The sequence below is a fragment of the Phodopus roborovskii genome, unplaced genomic scaffold, assembly GCF_943737965.1.
Source record: "Phodopus roborovskii unplaced genomic scaffold, PHOROB, whole genome shotgun sequence".
NCBI classification, from domain to species: domain Eukaryota; kingdom Metazoa; phylum Chordata; class Mammalia; order Rodentia; family Cricetidae; genus Phodopus; species Phodopus roborovskii.
The window spans coordinates 914,894-933,151 of NW_026126459.1; the positions used below are offsets into that span (position 1 = coordinate 914,894).

At 41.9% G+C, this 18,258-nt stretch overlaps 1 protein-coding gene across 1 annotated transcript; it reads left to right on the forward strand.

Annotated features, from left to right (window-relative positions):
* The first annotated feature begins 6,327 nt into the window (after window positions 1-6,327).
* Window positions 6,328-9,084, forward strand: Znf623 (zinc finger protein 623). Its single transcript, XM_051189096.1, has 4 exons — window positions 6,328-6,359; window positions 6,601-6,607; window positions 6,846-6,872; window positions 7,247-9,084. Exons 1-4 carry the CDS (start codon window positions 6,328-6,330, stop codon window positions 8,414-8,416), a joined length of 1,236 nt encoding a protein of 411 aa, XP_051045053.1. The 3' UTR covers window positions 8,417-9,084.
* The last annotated feature ends 9,174 nt before the right edge of the window (window positions 9,085-18,258 follow it).

Genomic DNA, 18,258 nt, shown 5'->3' on the forward strand with positions numbered 1-18,258 from the left:
GCTGGCTGTTCAGGTGATGGAGTGCAGGTGCGCGCATCTGCCCTTGTGCTTGGACCTTGCCTTCCCGCAGGCTTTTCGGCCTCTGCTGGAGGAGAAACCCTCCAGGAACCCCAGTGCTTCAGGGTTCCAGAGAATGCGTGCTGGGCAAAATCAGCTCCGTATGACCTGAAGGAGGATTTCCAGGTGGGGTCAAGTGTCAGCCAAGTTGTCCTAGCTTTCCCCCGAAGCTTTTCAGTCAGAAGTGTGAGAGTCAACATCTGTGATATCTGTTATGATGCTAGGGACATTTAACCCACTTTGCATCCTGCTCCACTTTGGTTCAGGAGTCCCCAGGGCCTGAGTAGTACGCTAAAGCTTTTCTGTGGGTTTTAACAGGAGTAGGGCTCTAAACTCAAGCAGTTTCCAGGAGAAGCTGGTATTTACAGTTACCCTGTACACTCACAGACACCTTCTGAGACCCATCCCAATGAAAGAAAGAAATGTCTTCTGCTCATAAAGAAATCAGAAGTGAGCACCTCCCTACACACACACTGAGGGATTTTGGTTGTGGTGGTGATTTTTTTGAGACAGGGTTTCACTGTGTAGCCCTACCTGTCCTGGAACTTGTTCTGAGGACCAGACTGACCTCGAACTCACAGAGATCCTGAGTGCTGGGTTTAAATGCATGAGCTACCATGCCCTACTTACACACCAAGTTTTAAGGCATTGCTTCACTCCCAGGGAGCAGAACTTTGTTTCTGTCATGAATGAGGCCTTGCATCTGTTTTAATACTTCATGGGAGGTACAGAGAAACTTCACAAGCCGGTACACTTAGCTTTGGACACTCCTGGTTCTGGAATAATTTGGGGGATGATGGAGAGAGAGCAGAGATGGCAAAGGCCCCATTGAGACTATGATCTAATCTGGAGGTGTAAGGGATGCCAGAGAAGCAGCCAGAGCAGAATGGTGTCCTGAGGTGGATCAGAGAGCCCTCCTAATTGTTTTTTTGACTTGTGGAGGAGGATGGCTGCTAAAAGGCTCCTGGACTTGTTGGGAAAAGAAGCTTGTTCTTGTCAGCAGGAAACCTTGTGTGCAGGCTCTAGGGGCAGCCATCAGAAGAAGAGCCCCAAGAGGTCAGCCAGCCACTGGATATATATATATATATATATATATATATATATATATATATATATATATTTATATTTTTTTTTTTGACCTCAAGTAAGCTGCCTCTGGTGAAAGTATGGATGATTGTGAGGGAAACATGATACAAACCTGCTGTGCACACATGGCACCCAGCTACCTGCACAGCTACAGAGGCACCTCCACAGGCTTCTAAGGAGGCAGGTGTTGAGGTCCACTTGACTGGTTATTCCAAAGGCTGAATCTATGCAAGCTTTCCTACTCCTATTTTATTTTATGTGGATGGGTGTTTTATCTGTATATAAGTCTGTCCATTGTCTGTGTACCAGTGCCCTCAGAAGCCAGAAGAGGGCATTGGATCCCCTGGAACTACAGAGTTATAAACTGTTGTGAATTGAACCCAGGTCCTCTGGAAGAGTAGCCAGTGCTCTTAACTGCTAAGCCATCTCTCTAGCCCCCAATTTGATGATTTTGAGATGAACATTTCTTCTAGCAGATATATTTTATTTAAGAAACTTCTCTTAAAACAAGAATTTATAAGCTGGACGTGGTGGTACACACCTTTAATCCCAGAGCTTGGGAGGCAGAAGCAGTCAGATCTCTGTGAGTTCGAAGCCAGCCTGGTCTACAGAGCTAGTTCTAGGACAGCTAGGCCTGTCTCAAAAAACAAAAACAAAAACAAAAACAAAAAAACAAAAAAAATCGAACTTTTGAAAGTCACCAAGAGGCACAAATGTTTTTAAGCTGTTCTTGTAAACAGATGCAGGCTTGTTTCCAGGTAGCATAGTCATTTTAAGTATGGTATCAGGGGCGGAGGTGTAGGTCATTGGTAGGGTACTTACTTGTCTAACATGCATAATACCCTAAATTCTACATAATGCATAAAATCCTTAGTGCTACATAAAATAGTTAAAATCAGATGGTATCCATGATTTATTTTTTCTTTTTCTTTTTTTTTTTTTTTTTTTTTCCGAAACAGGATTTCCCTGTGTAGCTTTGGAGGCTGTCCTGGAACTTGCTCTGTAGACCAGGCTGGCCTCGAACTCACAGAGATCTGCCTTCCTCTGCCTCCCGAGTGCTGGGATTAAAGGTGTGTGCTACCAATGCCCTGTTGGTATCAGTGATTTCTATGACAAGAAACCACCTGTCCATTTTACCCTTTTTTTCAGACATTAAGTTTCAACATGCAAATTTCTCTTAGTACTAATCCTGACTATCCCTAAGCAAAATACCCTGTAAAACCAACATATTTTACAGGGTAAAACAAAGGATAAAGTCTCCCAAAGCAGGAAATGGACTCTGTGGGTGACATGTCTGAATTTGAACCTTTACTTCCCTCCTGACTGGGCTAGTGATCTTCTGATTTACTTTCTCTTCTAGTCTATTTCCACTCTGTAAGTAGTGCAGCCATTTACTCTGTGACAAACATGTGTCATGATGCACCATGGCTGACTGGGTGCCAGTTAGACTCTGGCACAGCAGACTGGCAGCACTGCTTTGCTGTAGTTTCAGTAGTTCTGAAGCTTGAAGCTTTTGGGAAGCAGAGTAGAGCAGTGGCCCCTGGAAATAGCTGGCTCTTAGAAGAAGTGGTAGGAAAAGTTGGCCTCAAATGCCTAGTAAGTGACTCAAGTGTTCCTGCTAATTCATCTGCCTACTTGGAGAAAATGCTGGTTGTAGGGGGATAGGAGAGTCTTGAAGGTTTTTAAATAGAAAGTTATTGCGGTAAATAAGGATCAGGATAAACAAATAAGCCGAATAGATGTTTATTTAGGGAGAAATAACTTACAACCTAGACAGATGAACACCAGGAAATTTAACCCGATTCTCTCCTGTCCGAGTCACGCCAGAAAGCATGCTGCCGGCTTGGAGATGTGGTCACTGCCATTGCCATCTCTCATACACACCAATAAATTGTTAGCAGAGTTATTTAAAAGCTGTGTGTTTTTTTCCCCGCTTATTCAAAGTAAGGAATCTTTCCTTAAAGGAGCCGCGAGAATATCTGCTTGTCTCTAGCAAAGAGTTTAACTGAGAAAAATGTTGTAGCAAGAAACTTTGTTTGTCTTTGTTTTTTTGTTTTTAAAACCCTTTTTTTTAAGCTTTTATTAAATTTTAAGTGTATGTAAGTTTTTACTAGCCACGTTGGGCGCCATCTGTATCGAGTTCGGTTTTTTCGCCTGCTGCCGCCCGGTCTTGTCCTGCCACTGCGCCAGCCCCAAATAACACACAGAGACTCTGTATTTGATACAATGCTATTGGCCAGGTACTAGTTTTTTATTGGCTAGCTCTGTCTTAGTTATTAACCCATTTGTGTTAATCTATGTATGTCCACGCGTTTTTTTTACCGGGAGCCTGTGGCCGCATACTGTTCTCTCTAGACTCTCCATCTTGACTCCTCCTTACTACTTTCTATTTCCTCCTTGTCTCCTAGTCCCTCCTATCTTCCTTTCCTATTGGCCAACAGTGTTTTATTATTAACCAGTATGAGAAACATATACAGAATGACATCTCCCATCAGAAAGTCATCCTGCTGGCTCTGTAGAAAAGCAATAGAGTTTAGAAGATTGTCACCCTTGTGTGTTAAGAATAATAGTAGAGGATGGCAGTGGGGTTTTGAGACAGGATCAGGGCCTGGCCTACAGGTGTGTTGGTGGATTAGATGTGGGGAATGAATAAAAAGTAAAGGGAATCTAGGACTATTGCACAGTTCTGGCCTGAACAAATACAAGTTGATGGAGATCTCAGTATATAAGGGACAGATTTAGCAGAAGTCAGAAGGTCAACACCTGAGGTTTGAAAACCCGTGAAGACATCAGGTTGAAAGATAGTCAAATGTGGAAGTTGGGAAAGAGCCCAGTTGCAGGAGGAAAAGGCATTTTCAGCAGCAGATAGCATCTCTCTGCTGAGCTAGGTCAGTAGAGATGAAGGGCAGTCTTGCCTGGATCATGGCAAGGCTCCATTGTCATCACTGAACACTGGGAAGAGGTGGTTGCTGAGAGAGAAAACTAGTAGAGGCTGTCCTGGGAGTACTGTGACAAGATGACTCCATGAGTAAGTCAGTGGGTGTCAGGTACTGGCAGAAGTGGAGTTGAGTAAGTGGCCATAGTTTGGTGATGTAGTAGACTATTGTGTACTTAAGAAAGCAAAGGAGATGCAAAAAATAAATAAATAAATAAATAAACTCAGTGTCCATTGAGTGTCACTATAAAGGAGAGGTAGGGTAGTAGCTGGAGAGGAAATAGAGTCCAGGAATTTAGGTTCGTATTCTTGTTCTTTGAGATAGGATGTTGCTGTGTTTCCCCAGAGTAGTTAATCATCTGAAGTGTTTCAGCTTTAAGAATCTCAGAGACTAGGTGTGTGTGTGCCATTTAGCTTTTGAATGAGATTTTGATACTCTACCTAGAAGATGCCAAGGCCCTCTTGTTCCCTACTATGTCAAATCTGGCAATTCTTTCCCCAGTTAAGTGGATGGAAGAGCTAGCATTGCTGTATGTTGCTTGGAATGGCAGGCTAGAGAGGCAGAGAAGCTTCCATCTCAAGAGGCAGGGAATGATGGCTGGATGAGATGGAATGGGAGAGAGTCTAGAGCAGGGGGAGGTGAGACCCTTCCCTCAAGTCAAATACAGCTTGACTCATGAAACAGGAGAGAGGTAAACACAGGTAATGGAATGGACATTCATGTCTTACTGCCTTTGCTTTCTTATTGAAGCAAGGGCTAAGTATAAACAGAGGTGGAGATTTTCTTTTATGCCAACTGCTCAGTCCCAAATAAATGTACAAAAGCTTCTATTAATTGCAGAATGCTCAGCCTATAGCTCAGGCTTATTACTAATTAGTTCTTTTAACTTAAGTTAACCCATCTGTATTAATCTATATTTTGCCACATGTGTCATGGCTTTGCCTGTCCTCTTGCATTTTGCTTCACCAGTGGCTGCTTGCATCTCTCTAACTCTGTCTTTCTTCCTCTCTGTATTTTCAGTTTGGCTTTCCTGCCTAGCCTTATTCTGCCTTGCTATAGGCCAATTCAGCTTTATTATCAGCCATTGAGAGTAATACATTTTCACAGCATACAGAAGGATTATCTATCCCACAGCAGCTAAGGGATAGAATTTTAGTGCTAGACATTTTAAATATTTAATTCATGTGTATGAATGCTTTACCTGTATGTGTGTATGTGTACCACACGTGGGCCTGGTGCCCACAGAATTCAGAAAACAGTATCAGATCCCCTGGAACTGAAGTTACAGACAGTTTTGAGCTGCCATTGTGTGTGCTGGGAACTGAATCTGGGTCCTCTGCAAGAACAGCAAGGACACTTAATTGCTGAGCCATCTCTAGAGCCCCACTGTTGAATTTTTAAAAAGAAGAACAGGGTGGCCAGGCAGTGATGCACACCTTTAATTCTGGCATCTGGGAGGCAGAAGCAGGTACATTTCTGAGTTTGAAGCCAGAGCAAGTTCCAGGACAGACAGCTTCAGAGTGAGACCCATCTCAAAAACAAAAAACAAAAAAAAAAAAAAAAAAAAAAAAAAAAAAAAAAAAAAAGAAGAAGAAGAAGGGGAGTTGGGTGACAGTCCTTTGGGCATCAGAGCTGTAGATGTAGAGAGCAGTTGGCCAGCAAGTGGTTCAGACAGATCCAGAACAGGCTAAATCTAGCCACAGCTGGGGCTCATACAAGGTGATAGGAAGAAAAGGGCGTTGAGTTGCATAAAGAGGATTATATACCTTTCTTCACTCTGCAATTACTTGAGTCTCTTCCCCAAAATGTTGTGAGTTCCCAGTACTTTTACTCTCACCACTGGGGAGGTAGAAGCAGGTGGGTCTCTGTGAGTGTGAGGCAAGCTTGTTCCATATAGTGAGTTCTAGCTCAGCCAGTACCATATGGTGAGACCCTGCCTTTAAAAAAAGTATAATGTTATACCTAATACATTGTGACAGCTAGTTAAGTATGCTGTTTTCAAGGAGCAATGGCATTTAAAAAAAAAAAAAGTGTGTACATGTTCAGTACAGATGTAGGATTTTTGTTGTTAATTTCTATTTTTTAGCTGAGATGGGCTAATTCTTAGATTTATAGGGCTAAGTATATAAAGTGTTGAGAATTGTTCAGTGAGGCTCTGAACAGGACCACTGGAGCCATTCCAATCACCAAGGGATTTCGTTGAGGGGACTAGGTTATAAGGTCACCAAAAGAGTGAAAGATTGGAAGTATGGAGATCCTAACTGGGTTCTTGGCGTCAAGGTCAGTCTCTGTAGGTCAGAAATGCTACCCTGCTGCTGGCACTGAAGCCCGGCGTGCTACAGATAGCCTAAAGTGGGTGCAGTACTGTGGACCATGCGATGCACACTGGCTAGGGACAAGATAGCCATGAGGGTGGAAATTAGTGGGACTGATAGATTTTATTTGTGTGGTGTTTGGAATTACATGTCTGTAATTAAGTAGAGCCCTGCCTATATCCCTACCTCTCTTGTGTCCCACACAGGTCCCAAGTTAGATTAGTGCTGTTTAGACAGCACAGTCTTGTTTGTCTTGGGGTTGGATGTATGAGAGGTGGAGCCCCAAGAAGCCTTCCCATGTTGACGGTTGGGGCAAGGGGAAAGTTGGTAACAGTGAAGGGTCCAAAGTCTGGGCAGAGGAGATGCTTCCTCTCTCACTTGTATGGGAGTTTAGTTTTATACCTTCTGCCTGTCGAGCAGGGACAGACCATCTTTTTTTCTTGTTTTACAGTCTACTATAGGTGCTGGGGACAAGAAGGTGATCTTGAAGCCTGAATTTCTGGGGATGAAAATTCACATAATATGATGTCAGACAAACTCACAGTGCTGGAGGCCACCATCTCTGAGCCCGGGGAATTTCATGAAGACAGATTAGTGCAGCTGTTGGGGAATCCAGAAAGGAAGATCCTAGAGAGTCCCCCCTCTCAGGAGGGGAGCCTCAAACAGTTGACAGTGACCCACTGGAAAATTCAAACAGGAGAAACTGCCCAGATGTGTAGTAAGTCAGGAAGGAGTCCTACTCTTAACTCAAATCTTCTTATACTTCAAAGAGAACTTATAGAAGGGCAGGCCCATTCTTGTGGTATTGATGGCAAAAGCTTCCCGTTTAATTCAAATGTGGTCCCACATCAGATTTCTCATACAGGGGAGAAGCCTTATCAGTGTGATCACTGTGGCAAAGACTTCAGTCAGAACTCCCTCCTCACTGAACATCAAAGAGGCCACACTGGGGACAGACTCTGTATATGCAATGTGTGTGGGAAAGACTTTATTCACTATACAAACCTAGTTGAACATCAACATGTACATACAGAAGAAAAGCCATTCAAGTGTGCACAGTGTGGAAAAGCATTTTGTCACAGTTCAGACCTGCTTCGGCACCAGAGGGTACATACCAGAGAGAGGCCTTTTGAATGCAAAGAGTGTGGGAAAGGCTTTAGTCAGAGCTCCTTACTTATTCGCCATCAAAGAATTCACACAGGAGAGAGACCCTATGAGTGTAATGAGTGTGGAAAATCTTTCATTCGGAGCTCAAGCCTTATTCGGCATTACCAGATCCACACAGAGGTAAAACAGTATGAATGCAGAGACTGTGGGAAAGCCTTCCGACACCGTTCAGATCTCATTGAGCACCAGAGAATTCACACTGGAGAGAGACCCTTTGAATGTCATGAGTGTGGGAAGGCCTTTATTCGAAGCTCAAAGCTCATTCAGCATCAGAGAATTCATACTGGAGAACGGCCTTATGTCTGCAATGAGTGTGGGAAGCGTTTTAGTCAGACATCCAACTTCACTCAGCATCAGAGAATCCATACAGGGGAAAAGCTCTATGAGTGTAATGAGTGTGGGAAAGCCTTCTTTCTGAGTTCATACCTTATACGACACCAGAAAATCCACACTGGTGAGCGGGTATATGAATGTAAAGAATGTGGCAAGGCTTTTCTGCAGAAGGCCCACCTCACTGAGCATCAGAAGATCCATACTGGAGACAGACCCTTTGAGTGCAAAGACTGTGGGAAAGCCTTCATCCAGAGCTCTAAGCTGTTGCTACATCAAATTGTCCATACTGGAGAGAAGCCTTATGTGTGCAGTTACTGCGGGAAAGGCTTTATACAGAGGTCCAATTTCCTTCAGCACCAGAAGATGCATACTGAAGAGAAGCTCTACAAGTACAGTCAACATGGAAAAGATCTTACCCCACCCCCAGATATTGTCCACCAGGAGGATCTTTCCTTGAGTGAGACTTCCATTCATTTAGGAGAGAAATCTATAGAACAGGAGTGTCATGCAGATAATTTATAAGACATTCATTCTCGGAGTCAGTAAGTGGTGCTTGGAGATACTTAGTATATCTAAGATGTGGATTGTCACGGTTTTCCAAGTCACATTTCTCAAGTCACAGATGGGCTGCTTTTGGTTAAATCTCTTGTCTGTCACCAGAACAAGAAAGCTGGGGGGACTGGACAGCTGACTTTGAGCTGAACACTGAGAATTTTCTAGGTTTTCTTTGAAGTTCCAGAACACCATTGATTTAAACCCTTTCAGGGCAGAGCTGTGTTGCTTAAGAGGTGGTTGCCTATCTGAAAGGTTGAAGAAAGGGGCTTTTCACATGCTGAACTCCAAGCCATGGGATTTAATCCCTGACCTTTGCTTTCACGACTGCTTGACTCTTGGTGACACATTTGATGTGTGCCTCTGCCTATGTCCTCCAGGCTGCCCCCAGTTCTATTTGTGATGCCCCCCCCCTTCTCCCAGGTGCTCCTGTTTACTATGTGAGGCCTCTCTCAGGCACCATGCTTATTTAGTACTGAGCTAGATTTGTGCCCTGTGCTTCTGTTTCTCAGTGCTGGCCTCTGCTACTGTATTTGCTTTTAAATTACACAATTTTAAATTCTTTCATTGTGCTCTGTTCCCCGAGTGATCTTGTGTTAGTGATTCCTATGACCCTAGTGTCTAGCACATGACAATAAACAAAACAAAAACCCAAATCTACAATTGGCATGTCCTTTGTCTGCTCTTTTTTTTGGGGGGTGGGGTGGGAAGAGACAGATTCTCACCATGTGGCCCAGGCTAGGCTAGCCTCATACCATGTGGCCCAGGCTAGCCTCAAACTCATAGTTGTCCTTCAGCCTCCTGAGTGCTGGGATTATAGGTGTGTACAATACCTTGCTCTATTCTATATTGCTATTTTAAAATTTTGGGCTGTTTTTTGTTTGTTTGTTTGTTTGTTTGTTGTCAGTGTGCTCTGTTTTACTATGAAGTACTGTTTCCCCTTGATACCTGCTCTTGCTAAGAGTTGATGTCTGCAGTTACTGCCCACTAGATGTGGCACGGTCCTCATTCAGAGCTTTCCACTGTCCTTTGAGGGCAGTGCCCTCATGACTACATCCCTTTTTCTATTTTAGCAGCCCCAGGCTCAGCTGTGTCTTTCTAATATAACTTGTTGAAAATGTTTTAAGATCTTTGAGGAACAGTTTCAGCTGTTTGAAAGATGAGAGTAAAAAGGTGCCATGCATCCTGTGTGGAATGTGCTGGGGAAGCCAGACAGATCCCAGAGCCAGGCCTTGTAAGAGCTCTAGACAAGGCGATAACTAGTGTCACTGTAGATCTAGGAAGGCTCCATAGTGTACTTGGTATTTTAACTGATCCAGAGAAGTCAGTGGACATCTGTCACCCTGGAAGCAGAAATTTGGGAATTTGTCTCCACAGACAGGCAGAACACAGTTGTGCTGCTGCTCAGAGTTAGTACACAGTAAATCCAGCCAGCAACTGTTTTTGTTTCTGTCTCTGGATTCCTTTGATCAGAGCATTAACCACAATAACTAGTTCTGAGACAACATGAAAATAATTTTTGTTCTAAAGGGCATATTTTTGAGTTTTTAACAAATTCCAGTGAACCCAAAAGCTTCAAGTGGGCAGATAAGTTAAAGAGGACATGATACCCATTTTCTGGAAAACTCAGCATCACATGACATAAATGTTATCAGGACATTTCATTCAGCACAATACAGTACCTACTTTATACTGTTTTGGAAGTTCCTTTGCCCTTGTAGTAATACCACATTTAAGAAAAGTATTATTTCTTTTACATCAGGAAAGTCTCCTTTTCCAAAGTAACTCCAACCCCTGTCCTGGTAACCAGTTCCTGTAACTGTAGGATTGCCTTGCTTGTCCTAGAATCGCCTACACATGGACTGGTAAGGTAGGTGCCCTTGTATCCGACTTTGATCACCTTGGCATGAGACCAAAGCGTTTTTAAACTCTGTCAAATAACTTTGCATTAGTAGTTCTCTTTGCCCATTGTATGGCTAGGTCATCATGTGCTCACTAATTCATTTGCTTATGGAAATTGGGTTTCCAGTGTGCAAACTCAAAAATAAACTGCTATGAGCATTTGTGTAAAAACATTCATTTACATATGTGTGTTTCTTTCCAGTAAACAACTTTTATCACAGGTTATAAGTATCTCAGTCTTAGGTGACTACAACAAAGTAATGTAAATTGAGTGGGTGGCTTATAGACAGTAGGAATGTATTTTGCAAAGTATTGGAGTCTGCGAGACCCAAGGTCTAATGAGGCATTCATGGGTGTATGCTTTCTCTTTGCACCCTAGCATAGCAGAACGGAGGTAGGGAGATTTCTCTAGCCTCTTGTAAGGGCAGAAGTCCTAGTCATGAAGCTTCCACTTAAAATTCAGTCACTTCCCAAAGCCTCGCCTTTGGGGATTTCAAAATAGGATGCACATTTCAGTCTGTTGGAATAAGTACTTTTCTAGTTTTATAAGAAGTTGCTGTACAGAACTCTCATGTATACTGTCCTATGTTCCTGCTAGTATGTGTATGCTCCCTGTCTTTGCCAATACTTGATATTGTCAGTCATTCTTGATTCTGTTTTGTTTTGTGTTTTGAGCTGGTATTACCATGTGGCTCAGCTGGTCTTAAGTGATATTTCTGTGTCAGCCTTGAAATTACAGGTATGGGCTACTATGCCCAACTTGTGCAGTTTTAGTTTTATTGCTTGTTTTTTGAGAGTCTCATTGTACAGCTCTGGCTGGCATGGACCTGACAATGTAGACTAGATTTGACTCAAACCCACAGTTATCCACCTGTCTCTTCCTTCTGAACACTGGAATTAAAGGTGTGTGACACCATGCCTAACCTTTATATAGGTCTTTTGCAAAGCAGCTTACCAAGGTGCTGAAGAGATAGCGGTTAAGAACACTGGCTGCTCTTCCAGAGGACCCAGGTTTGATTCCCAGCACCCACTTGGTAGCTTATAACAGTCTATGACTTGAGTTCCAGGGGATCCAATGCCTTTTGGCTTCCATGGGCACCAGAAATGAATGTGATATACAGATATATGTAGGCAAAACACCCATACACATAATAAATAAAAATTAAAGTGACTTTTCCAAACTGGGCAGGGTGGTTCCCACCTAAAACCTGAATGGCTCTTACTAGGTGGAGCTGGGTTAGAGAAAGTCTTGAGAGAGGGTTATCTCCCTCCCCCTTACTGTCTCTCTACTACCTGGCTGCCATGATGTGAGCAGCCCTCTTCATTACCTGTTCCTGCTATCAGTGGTGTTTTGTCTCACCACAACCTCACACCAGTGAAGCAAACTCCATAGACTAAATAAACCTTTTGAAACTGAGCAAAAACAAATCCTCATGTCGGTTTCTGATACGTTGCCACAGCAATGAAAAGCTAACATACTTCAAAAGTCCCTTTCCCCACACCTGTGTGTGTATGCATGTTAAAGCTAAATTCAGAGGCCAGGCAGTGGTGGTGCACACCTTTGATCCCAGCACTCAAAACAAAAACCTGAGTTCAGGTTAATTGCCTGGACTACTTTGCCAAAGGAACTGGGGGTTCATTTCCCAGCAATCATATAATGGCTCACAGTCATCTGTAACTCTAGTTCTGACAGCTTTTCTGGCTCCTTGGGCACAAGCCAAGCATGTGGTACACAGACATGTTTGTAGGGAAAACACCTATACACATTAAATAAATTTTTAAAAACTTTAAAAAAATGGCCAACCACAACCAAAATAAATAAATAAATAAAGGAAACTTAATCTACTTCTCACCCTCTGACACCTGTAAGAAAGGGACCCTACTTGGCCTTATAGGCCTGAATGCTCCACAGAGCTCCTTACATGCTACGGTTTGTCTGTCTATGGCATTAATCTTTCTTCTAATCTTTTATAAAAGGATAATTCATCTCAGTGTCCTCCTTGAACCTTAAAACTGAACTCTTTTAAAAGTCACTATTGGTAAATGAATAAAGCAGACAAAACCAGTCTGGCCTACCTTCCAGGCCAACAAGAACTACATAGTGAGACCTTATCTCACAAAAGAAAAAATAGCTTGCCTGCCAACAGATAATTTTTTTTAATTAAATTTATTTATTATGTATACATTGTTCCTCCTGCAGGCCAGAAGAGGGCACCAGATCTCATTACAGATGGTTGTGGTCACCATGTGGGTGTGATGGGAGATGTCATTCTGTATATGTTTCTCATACTGGTTTCTCATATTGGTTGGCCAATAGGAAAGCTAGATAGGCAGAACTATGAGACGAGGAGGAAAGAGGAAGGAGTAAGGAGGAGTCAAGATGGAGAGTCTGGAGAAAGCAGAATGCCGGCTGGCTCCCAGGTAAGAGAAGACCAAGTGGAAATACTAGATTAACAGAAATGGGTTAATAATTAAGACAGAGCTAGCTGATAAGAAACTAGTAACGGGCCAACAGAATTATATCAAATACAGAAGTCACAGTGTGTTAATTGGGGCTGGCGCGGCGGCAGGACCAAACCAGCGGAGGAAGGAAAAACCTTACTCCTTACATAAGGCGCCCATGTGGCTAGTAAGAACTTCCACTTCAAATTTAACAGAAGCTTTAAAAAGGGGGTTTTAGAAACAAAAGAACACAGACAAGCAAGGTTTCTTGGTAGCAGCATTTTTCTCGGTTGGACTCTGCTTTGCCAGAGGCAAGCAGATATTTGCACGGCTCCTTTAAGGGAGATTCCTGACTCAGCATAAGCGGCAAAAAAAAAAAAAAAAGAAAGAAAAGAAAAAAAACACAAGGCTTTTAAGAAGCACTGCTAACAATTTATTGGTGTGTACGAGAGCTTGCAATGGCAGTGACCACATCTCCAAGTCAGCAGCATGGGGCTGGATGGCAGTGCAGACCAAGGCAGTAAGCACAGCTCTCACTGCTGGCGGTAAAATAGCTGCCACCATCTTTGATAAACCTGGGCAGAAACAACAATGACTTCCATTTTAGCAATGTTGTTTACCAGATAAAAGACTCATGGCCAAAAAAAGATAAAGATTTACAGTAAAGACAGATTCACATTAAGAAAACCCGCTAAAGGTTTACAGTGTGTTTTAAAATATACCTAGTCATGGGAGGAAAAAAAAAATAAAATGGTTTTAAAAAGACAAAGAGGAACTGGGTGTGGTGGCACATGCCTTTAATCCCAGCACTCGGGAGACAGAGGCAAGCAGATCTCTGTAATTGCAAAGTGAATTCCAGGACAGATCAAAGTTACACAGAGAAACTCTGTCTCAAAAAATGAAAAAATAGAAGAAAGAGAGTAATAATAAAGCCACGTAAAAATGAAAAGCTCAGAGAGAATCTGTATAACGGTATGGCATTATATTGTCTTTATACTGAGGAAACAACTGTCAAAGGAAATACTGCTGGATTAATTCAATTTCTATATTTTAAAAATGCTTTGACTTCAAAATTTAAGTTCAAGGACAAGTTACTGGGGAAAAGGATTTCTATTTTTGTTTCCACAGAAAATGAAAAGCTGTGGATTCCTTCCAGACTAATGTGGTTTGATCAAGCCAGGCCCCCTGAAACAGAGTCGCTGGTGATCCAACATTCAAAATAGCTTGGACAAAGCAGCCTTGCACACTACAACCAGGATTTCTGTGTCTTCTTAGGATTCCCCCATGACATTGCCCTTTACCAGCAGGAAGTAGTTTGGAAAGAACAACACCCAAATTCCAAATATTGTTTATAAATGTTTGTTTTCATTTAAATGGGGTTGGTTATAAATGGTTAATGATCACAGCCAAATCTTTTTAAAGGTAAAAAGGGAATTATGGTATAGATATGAATACTTTGTTTTGGAATGGATTTTCATTTATTGATACAATTTAAGGTCAATCTTATGATGTGTATATTTCTCCTTTTGTTTAGGTATTGTGTTTATATAGCTCATTTAGAAATGTAATGTATAATTCAATACAGATTATAGATAGTACCTATGATAGCCAGATATTATAGTTAAGTTAGTTAAGATTTCTAGATATACAGATATGTATTTGAGATGGATAGGCATTCTTCAAACCTTTCAAAGACTTACAGAATATGGCATTTAAAATTATTTAGGGTTTTTCTTGACAGTGAGACATAGTTGTTCCTGGGAACACGACCTTCGTCAGAAAGGAAGATGGACATTGAAGAAACTCGTTATGGAGTTTGCCTCCAATATGGCAAGACTAGCCTTTTAGACAAGATACTGCTCTTGTCTGGACTGTTTGACTTTATGCTGTATAAACTGGACATGCAGGACCCACAAAAATGTGACTGCTGATTCAAGATGGACATTGCTACAGAGTTCCTGCTTCATGGAAGAGTCTGCCAGAGCTTCTGCAGGACACAGAGAAAAATGACTGACAAACTGCCAATACAAGAAGACAGTTTAAAGTTTCCTGCTTTGCTGAAGAGTCTGCCAGACACACTATGGCCTATGGGCTGAAGATGGAACATTACAAAAGAACTTCGGGTGACTGAACAGACAGTGAGTTGTCTCTGTCATTTCTAGAGTTTATATACTATCCTTCTGTGGTCTTTGAAGGAGTTGAAGACAAATAGTTATGGTTATAGTTTTCCTTAGTTAGGTTTAAAGATAAGTTACATATATGTCTTTAGACTCACAAAGATGGAATAGATGATGGGATATTTTCTTAAATCTTGCTAAATGTTAATGAACTTAATATTGTTAACTGTGATTCTTATTTGATAACTGTTATGTTATATATTTTGCTATGTTAAGGTTAAAACTCTTCTCTTTATTTTAGACAGAAAAGAGATGATGGGAGATGTCATTCTGTATATATTTCTCATACTGGTTAATGAATAAAGCACTGTTGGCCAATAGGAAAGGAAGATAGGAGGGACTAGAAGAAAAGGAGGAAAGAGGAGACCAGATGCCTGCCCCACTCCCCGGTAGGTGAAACCACAGGGAAATACATAGAAATGGGTTAATAATTAAGACTGAGCTAGCCGATAAGAAACTAGTAGGGCCAACAGAATTATATCAAATACAGAGTCTCAGTGTGTTAATTGGGGCTGGCGTGGCGGCAGGACCAGACCAGCGGCGGGAGGAAAAACCTTACTCCTTACATGTGTGCTGGCAATTGAACTCAGGACCTCTACTCGAAGAATAGCTAGTGTTCTTAATCTCTGAGCCACCTCTCCAGTCCTCAGATAATATTTTTAAAGTCTTCATCATCATATCTTCTGGGTTCTTTTGTTTTGTTTTGTTGTTGTTTACCCCAGAAAGGCCTTTCTATCATGTAGCTCAGGCTGTCCAGGAGTTTGCTATGTAGACCAGGCTGGTCTCAAACTCGAGATCCACCTGCCTCTGCATCCCAAATTCTAGGATTAAAGACCTGCACCACTATGCCTGGCTCTTTTGTTTTTAAAGACTTATTATGTACACAGTGTTTTGCCTGCATGACAGAAGAGGGCACCAGATCTCATTACAGATCGTAGTGAGCCACTTCTGGTTCCTGGGAATTGAACTCAGGACCTCTGGAAGAGCAGCCAGTGCTCTTAACCACTGAGCCATCTCTCCAGATCTCTTTGTTTTGTTATGTTTTTTGAGAGAGGGTTTCTCCTTTACCTTCAATCTTACCCTGTAAAACTTTTATGCAAACATTTTCGTTTCTCCTACCTGTTAAAACATATTTACACAAAGGCCCTGCTGCATTCTGGGAATTTGGCATCTTGAAATGGCTGATTATTCTCACTTCATTTCCTCTGCACTGATTCCTTTAAGACAAACCAATTGCAAAAGGTTGTAAGGTGGATCCCAGCCAATAGAAAAAAGACACAATTACCACCTGCATTAGAATTACCAGGTAAACTTCTTGCCTAGGTCTACTTACTATACTAGTTGGATTTGGGTTCTGGCATACCCTTCTTACAAAAACAAATTATCTTGCCAAACTACTTTGGCTTTGTTCTTACTACTTTGTGCAACACCAAGATAAGGGTTTCCAACAACATACCACTTTAAATCAAGTATGATGGTTACAATTTAAGCTAAACAAAAAACCCAGAAACAACTCCAAATAAGAAATGGTTGATAAGGATGAAGGATTTGAATATCTCAGGTCTGCTGCTCAGAGCACAGGTTCGTCTGATGTAGAGACAGTGCCGATTCCTTAACAAGTCAACCATAGAAAATTCCAGAAATGCTATTCCTGAATACATAGCCCAAAGAAGTGAATGCAAACAGATAATGTACACCTATCTTCATAACACCCTTGTTCAACAAAATCCACAGAAACCCTTTGTTTGTCACTAGGCTCCTTCACTGGACCCTTAGCTGACCAGACCCAGCAAAATGTCAGGCATCAAAGGAAACTAGGTTGTTATCTGACCTTTTGGGAAATCAGAAGAGGTTGGGTTTCAGTGAGCATGATAGTGGAGTTTACTCTGCTTTAATCCTGGCAGAAAAGCAACCTGGACTAACCCATTTTCCCTGCAGTTGTTTTTTTTTTTTTTTTTTTCCCTATTGTCAGTCTCTGCCTTAGAAAGTAAGTAACTCTAACAAGACCAACCTGCTTCTGCCATTTTCTTTCTTTCCTTTAGACCTAATTTCTCTCTTTGTAAAACAGACATCTACTCAGTTCATGGGACTATATGATTTTCTGGAATGAAGTGTTGCCTAAACTAGAATTACAACGTTTGGATCTTTAGAATTAAATTTAGCATCATGGTTGCCCAAGTGTCCATTGACCGATGACTGAATAGAATGATGTATGAAATCCTGACTCAAACCGCCACATGAATGAACCTGGCAAATATCGGATTGAGAAGGTCCTAGGACAAATTCCAAACTGTACGAACGAGAGGAATTGGAGGAAAGTTCTTTGGGTAGAAACATTTCTGATTTGCATGATAACATGCTTTCAAGATGCAAACAGAAAAACTGCGGGTACACTCATCAGGTTAGAAATGGATGTTGTGTTATTACTTGTACTTTATCATATTTAAAAGTGAAGTCGGGCGTGGTAGCACATGCCTTTAAATCCCAGCACTTGGGAGGCAGAAGCAGGCGGATCTGAGTTCCAGGACAGCCAGAGCTACACAGAGAAACTGTGTCTCAAAAACACTGTCTAGGTAGCTTGCTGTTTCTGTCCTGGCTGCACAATTTGGAAGTTGCCCATCTGCACTTCCTGCCTACCCTAGTATTGTTATCTTCCTTCTCAGGTCTTTGACGAGGTTGAAGATTAGATTAGAATATCATAATTATTATTCTCTCCTAGTTAGAAATACTAGGTACTAGACTTAAGCTTTCCATCTTAGGACAACTCTGTTGTAAACTCTGTTATGCCTTCACCCTAGGACTAGACATGTAGATTTTAAGTTTGGATGTTCTCGATTTTCCTTTTTTTTTTTTTTTTTTTTTTTTTTTTCCGAGACAGGGTTTCTCTGTGGCTGTCCTGGAACTAGCTCTTGTAGACCAGGCTGGTCTCGAACTCACAGAGATCCACCTGCCTCTGCCTCCTGAGTGCTGGGATTAAAGGCATGGACCACCAATGCCCAGCTTCAATTTTCCTTTTAGAGCATACTTGTTATTCACTGTTTTGTATATAGTTTTTTATAAGCCTAAATCTTTTTTTTTTTTTTTTAGACTAAAAGGGGAATTTATAGTGAGATATTCACTCTGTCTGTGACTGTTGCACTGACCATGCTCATTGGGGGTGGAGACAGATGCCCACTTTACCTGGGGAACGAAGTCTGGGGAAGCCTCCCCCCTGCTCTCTTACTTGAGGACAGAGAGCATCCAGAGGCATCCTTGGGACCAGGAACCTGCTGGCGTTCATCTGTGTCTATT

What these genes read in the sequence shown, in the direction of transcription:
- Znf623 (XM_051189096.1), top strand. Translation starts at nt 6,328, where the DNA reads ATGGAGATCCTAACTGGGTTCTTGGCGTCAAG. An exon ending in TAGGTGCTGGGGACAAGAAG is followed by an intron (nt 6,873 to 7,246) that starts GTGATCTTGAAG and finishes GTCCCACATCAG; the next exon opens with ATTTCTCATACAGGGGAGAA.